This window comes from Hevea brasiliensis, chromosome 9 (genome assembly GCF_030052815.1).
Source record: "Hevea brasiliensis isolate MT/VB/25A 57/8 chromosome 9, ASM3005281v1, whole genome shotgun sequence".
Lineage (NCBI taxonomy): Eukaryota > Viridiplantae > Streptophyta > Magnoliopsida > Malpighiales > Euphorbiaceae > Hevea > Hevea brasiliensis.
Window position 1 is genome coordinate 20126278 of NC_079501.1, and position 6811 is coordinate 20133088.

General features: G+C 30.4%; 1 protein-coding gene across 1 annotated transcript; it reads left to right on the forward strand.

Annotated features, from left to right (window-relative positions):
- Positions 1-5161: 5161 nt before the first annotated feature.
- Positions 5162-5975, forward strand: LOC131183383 (uncharacterized). Its single transcript, XM_058154159.1, has one exon. The coding sequence runs from the start codon at positions 5326-5328 to the stop codon at positions 5842-5844; it is 519 nt and encodes a 172-aa protein (XP_058010142.1). The 5' UTR covers positions 5162-5325; the 3' UTR covers positions 5845-5975.
- Positions 5976-6811: the final 836 nt, after the last annotated feature.

Below are 6811 nucleotides of genomic sequence, written 5' to 3' on the forward strand. Positions count from 1 at the left end.
ACAAGACTAGATAATAAAAGCGATCACAGTTAATTTGGGTGCCCTTTATTAGGTTCTGTAGCCAGCGACTTGATATTGATGCCTCGAACATGAATTTAATAGTCAACAAAGAAAATGATGCAGCTTAGAAAATGACATTCTAAATCTTTTATCCATAGATAAAGGATGATCAGTCATGTTGATGCACAAGCAACCCATGCAATTCATCATCTGTACCTTCCCTTTTTGGTCAATTCTTGCTTATGAGTTATGTGTTGACAGACTGATTGGGTGGGGTGAATGGAAAAAAGCCTACTTCTCTAGTCATGTTACAGATGACTCCAAGATATAAACTTTAGTGAACAACAGTGGAAAGTAAATCTACTTGACAACTAGGCTAATCCTTGAAATTAATATCCAATAACTTGAGTCTTGAGGCACTTAAACCAGATTGTGTAATGGAATTTGACACATACTTTTTTACTCCAAATACATCTACGTGCCAAGTATTGATCTCAATTCACTATTCTGCAATTATTAAACGGTAGAACATATCATATTTGCTTTACCAAATAAAAGATCAAAATTTATAACCATCATTTTCTTTAACTTTCTTATATTATCAAAAATAGCCTAATTTATTCCAACGGACACATAATTACTGTCAAAAACTTGGGTTGCTAAACTAAAACACATTGTTGGGGCAGTAGAATGGCAAATTGAATGAGTCCATCTTTTCTTGATTGAGCATTTCCTCCAGTATGATGAACAATTATCATTTATTTAAATCCCAGATTAATTATTAGAAGTGGTATGGAATGTTCGAGCTTCACTCACCATGTCGACTAGTGCAGATCCCAAAAGATCATAAATTGCAATGAGATCTCATTTATCATCATCAAAACTTGGATGAACGAGCTTCAAAGCTCTGGCATTAAAAAAGCACAACAGGAACAGCGTTTCTAAGTATTCCATGTGCTTAAGCGGTAAAAAGATCTATATTGCGTGGATAAAAACAGAAATCAAGTAGTATGCTATCGTTGAAGATTTGCTTTTCATGAGAGAAAAATTAAACAGGATAACAGGATTAGTGTCAATGGCATATATTTGATACCATTCTTGAGTCATCTAATGGCTATTTTATTAAGTAATACTGATATATAATTGTGAAAATTAACAGCTTTCATGGCCAAGAATTATGAGGTCTTCATAGTCTTCGATGTTGTTATAAATTCCTGGACCGGAGGGGGTTGACATAATTCGGCCTGAACTTTTTGCAGAATGGGCTGGCCGTGAGCCCCACCAAAAAATGGGTAAGACATTTGGTTAGGCTTTTGGTCTCATTTTTGAGCTCTTCTTTGTGGAGGCACAGTTGTCACTTGCATTATGAACGAATTTACAGAAATCCCCATCCGCTTTCAGCTTCCGAACAGATTAGCTGACTCCGGATCAAATTTTGATAGTTAATGACTAAAATATTATAAAAGTTTAATATTATTGTACCCAAGGATTATTATGAGATTTTTTTTTCTAAGATAAATGTTTCATTAATAGGCTTAAACAAGGCAAAGTGAGTACATAGGTTGAGAACAAAGGTTCAAGTCCTATAAAATATATTAAAAATTCCGTCAGATAGACCCATACAATAAGTTTAAAAATTAAACCCAAGTTAAACACCATAGCCGCAAGGACATACATCATTTGTTGGGGGAAGATAACTGAGAGTCAAGGAACCAAGAACCATTGGGTTAGAGAAAATGTAAGCCATTACGGTCAACGAAGGGGGAATTGAAGGCGCTCTTTTTGGCATCCCAATCGCACCTTTCAAACCAGCCATTACTGCTGGTGTCGACCTCGCAAGAAACTTTCACCATCCTGTTCACCTTCACGCCATAGCAACAGATGACCCATGGGGGCTCTATCATCTCCTAGACAACATTATGGCCGAAGAAGAGTGAAAGCAAAGATCTTGGACCATCGATGAAGGGACACTCAACCATAGTAGAATCTATAGAAAAAACACAATACAAACACAAGGAAACAGAGAAAACCAATAGGCTATAGCATAAATCCAACCACGCTGCCCCAAAAATCCCTTGCCTGTTAACTTGCAACTATCTACAACCAGACCAAAAGTTATCTACAACCCACTCAAAAGGGTATTTTTAATTGTGGTGATGAATTGTAGCTTATCCTAGTATTTGTCATTATATTAATTGCCAACCATGCAATTTTGTAATATATGGAGTGTAATGGTACATTTACTCCATGCCAACATGCCTGCAGTCTTTACAGCTTGTCTAATTATTATCACCATCTGATTGCTATCAAAGCAAAAATAATGAGCATCAAAATAAATTTCACTTGAAAGAAAAGCAAAAGAAACACATATACATGGTCAAAGTGAGTATATGACACTTTACATTATTCATCATAGATTACAGATAATTAATAGGTATATTATTAGCTAGATATGGCATTATAAAACAAAAATAATCATTAATTAATTAAAGTGAAAACCAACAATTTCTCTGCAGTATGATTAATAATTGAACACATCTGGTAGGTAGTGTGAAAGATTTTCTTATGTGTGCCAGAAGCTCAATGGAATCTGCTAAACAATAATAATGGTATAAAATGATGAAGTAGAGGTGTCAATTGTACTTGTACGTGTAATGTGATCATCTCAGTATGTGGCAATTGAGTTTAGTCAAGAAAGAATGGGATGTATTCCATATCTTAATTAACAATACTCATTTAATAGGTGTTAAATTTAAATTTTATTTTTCAATATTACTATGTAATGATAATTTATAGATAAACGATTTAAAAGTCATATTTTAATATATTAGACAGATATATTTAAAATAAATATTCTTTTAATAAAGTTAAATCTTAATTAGTAAGGAAAATAACTTTTATTCTTATGATTGGACTGATCCTCTGGGTAAGAAAATCACTTATTGATTTGAAGATTTTCAAATCTTACACTGAACGGTTAATTTTAGACCTTGTTTGGGTATATGGGAAAGGGAAAAAGGAAAATAATTAGGGAAAAATAATTTTTAAAAAGATTTTTTATTTGTTTGGATAAAAAAAATGCTAGTTATTTTCTTTTTAAATTGAAAAGAAAATAAAAAATTAAAAGGAAAAAAAATTAGACTTGTATTTGCAAATTCTATATCTATCCTTTATTTTTAGTGATAATTTTTTTTTTTCTTTATTTTTTACTCATTTAAATAAAAAAAATGAAAAATAAAAAAAATTTCCTTCATTTATTTTTTTTTTCTTTCTCATCATTTATCTAAACATAGTGTTAGTATAGAAAGGGTATGCGAAAGCGAGAGGAGGCGGCAAAGAATTGTGGAAGAAGGAAGGAGGCGGTGGGTGGGGGAAATGAATTAATCAAAATGATACGGTGACGCAGTGCGTGGCACGTTGATGAGGCTGCGTTTTAGAGTGGGAAAATGAGTTTATTAACCAACACAACACCGACATTTAACTTCCTTGTTGCTCACTTAATTTATTAATTAATAATTATCTAATTAAGCAAAAGTCCTACATTTTACCTAATTATCTAATTGAACATGGTTTTGAACATGGTTTCATTCTTATTACTATATTCTTAAAAGATTAAGCAGTACACTTTAGCAGTTTTATTTCCTATTTGATGAAAAAAATTCGTGATTAAAAAATATTTTAAATTCATAATTTCATATCCACAAAATTAAAAATAATATTATGTCATTATTAATAAAAAAAAATTACTTGTTAATTTAATTAATTATCGATATTGTTGAGATCAGTTGATAACTCTAAAGAATATTTGCAATTAAGAGTGAGTAATATATATGAAGGTGTAAACATATGCGTAGAAAAGCAAAATTCTAAATTAATTTTCCTTAATAAAAAACAATGGTTTCGTCCCTTATTTTGTTCACTCTTCTTTTTTTTTTTTTAATTTTTTTGCTAATAATATCTTGTAAAGTTTTCTCTCTTTATTTTATTGATAGTATTATATATAGTCAAGTCAACTGATGATTTATTTTTTTTATAGAAATAATTATTTGGTAATTTAATTATCACAAAATGCTCAAACCTCAATCCAATACAAACATTTCACCTTATTAGGGTTTTTGAATCTCACCCTCATCATACTTTTACTAAGACGATACTTTCAATTTAAATAGACGTATATCAAATGCCTATATAAGACCTTAAAATCTCATAGTTAACTACATTATTTTCTCTATAGTAAATTCTATAATCTACTCATTATCTAATATATTCTATCTTCTTTTACATATCTAAACCAGTAGAAAAAAATCAACCAACATCATTTATTTCAAATAATATATATATATATATATATATATATATATATTAGTATGATGAGATTGTTTATTAAAAACATACATGCTATATTCCGATCTTACCAGTAAAAAATTTCTGTTTATTATATATTTGAAAAGATAAAAAAATTAAGGAAAATTAAAAATGGTAAAAAAATATTCTTAAAAAAATGAGTCCAATCGAACTCACCCTAAATGCTAGTTTAAGAAAGAGGAATATCAAAAACTTTATAGAGAGCATATTACCTTTATTTCAATTAATGTGGAATATTAATACACCTCTTATACTAAAATTAAATACATAGAGCATAAAACATTTATTTAGAAATCTAAATATTAGTTGAAAAGATTTTAATACTATTTTAAAAATAATGAGTAAGATTTAACTTACTCCAAAAATTAGTTAAAAAGAAAAAAAATACTTAAAATTTTATAAAAAAAAGTTGCTCTTATCTCAAAGTAATGTAAAATATTAACAAACTCTATTTGCAAACAAAGAAAATTGAAAGAAAAAAGATAAAATATAGAAGGGAAATAAGATACATGATCCATAACTCACTTTCTCTCTAATTTAAAGGGAATGAAATAAAAAAAAAATACAAAGAGAGGAAATAAATAAAAAATACTTCTGTCTAGACTTTCCATTATTAATTTTTTTTCCCGTATGATCCTTCCCAAACAAAAGGTCAATAATTATAAAAAAAAATAATAATAATAATATTTCTTTTTTCTTACTAAACGCGTTTCCAAAACAACTGGGTTGAAGCCCTGAGAATCTTTCAATCATATACACCTATAAATATATACTTGTCAAACCCTCTGCACCGCAACCCATCTCCCCCCCATTTTCTTCTTATTCGATCTCGCGCTTTCTCTGCAAGAATCATATCTACCATTCAGAGTTTTCTTGCTCACTGAATAATAGCAAAGGAGGGTTCAATAACATTTACTTATTGGAATTCTTGAATCTCAGATCTTCCTAGCTTCTTTAATCATGGGAAACTACGTCTCTTGCAAGCTAGCGAACCCATTATTACTCAAGAACTCAAAATCAACAAAAGTGATCTTCCCATCCGGAGAAATTGGCCAAATCCACCAACCCACCAAAGCTGCTGAGCTCATGATGGAGACACCAAACTTCTTCATCGTTAACTCCAAGTCCCTGAAAATTGGTCGGAGATTTTGTGCTCTCAATGCTGACGATGATCTTCAAAAGGCAAATGTGTACATCATGTATCTCATGTATAGAAAGTACTCTGTGGTTACAGCAAGCGACTTGGGTGCTTTGTTCATGGGAGCCAACTCTGCAGTGAAACGGGTTTCGGGAGGGAAAGTAAGGTTCCGGCCGGATACTACTTCAGATACGGCCGTGGACGGGGTGGCGGTTCCCAGGCTGAGCTTGGAAGGTACAGAAGAAGTTTCGACACCAGAGTTTAGGCATAGGATGTCCATGTCACGGTCAAGGAAGCCATTGTTGGCAACCATAGATGAAGAGCCAGTTCGTTCAAGATGATAATGGGTTCTTCTATGGATTTTAAGGTCCTGGTTTTGTTTTAGGACAAAAGAAAAATTATGTTTTGGGAACAAAATCTATAAATTGAGCCCAATTACAAAATTAAATGTACACGATTATTTTCTCTTTTTTTAATTTTTTATATATATAGAAACAATCAAACAGGAACATTTTTCTTTAATATATATATACATATTTGTCAATTCCATGTTCATGGAACTAATAGATCTCCTCTACTTGATCTTTACGACATATAAAAGAAAATTAGAAATAAAAAATAATAAGAAGAAGAAGAATGGAATACATTAATAGTATGAAAAATTGTAATTTAGAATTAATCTAACTAGGTGACAACAACATTGCTACTACCATCTCAAACTTAAAGTTATAATTTCTTCTAAAAATAATTCAGGTTATTAATTTATAAAATTGAAATTAATAATAAAAAATTGAATTTTTTTTAATGATTTATATCCCCTTGTCAAAGTTTAGACAAAATCATTCAAAAGAGAATTCTTTTTTTTTTTAATGCTTTTCTCATTAATTTGTTACAATGTCATAATAAGTGCTCCAATCCAATCCAGCTTGTTCAATTCTAGGGTTGAATCCTAATTATATATGATAATTATTCCATTATAGAATAAGAAATTGTTAAGCATATTTCTAGCGCATGTATAGTTATGAACAATACCATTTAATTAATTTCTAGACATGGCGACTGCAAATTATGTATAATGGGGTTAGATCAACTCAGACAATATCACAAAATTTTAAATTTATTGTTTTGTTACTTTATCTAGTTATAATTGTCAAAGGGTCAAATTAGTTACATCAATTTTAGGTTCAAAATATTTGAAAACACCAAAAGTTTAGTGGTAAGGTCAAAGGTGTATAGTCAGTTTTGCTTAAAAACCTCCCATATGCTAACCATGCTTTCTTTGAATCTTATACAGTGATAAATCAATCG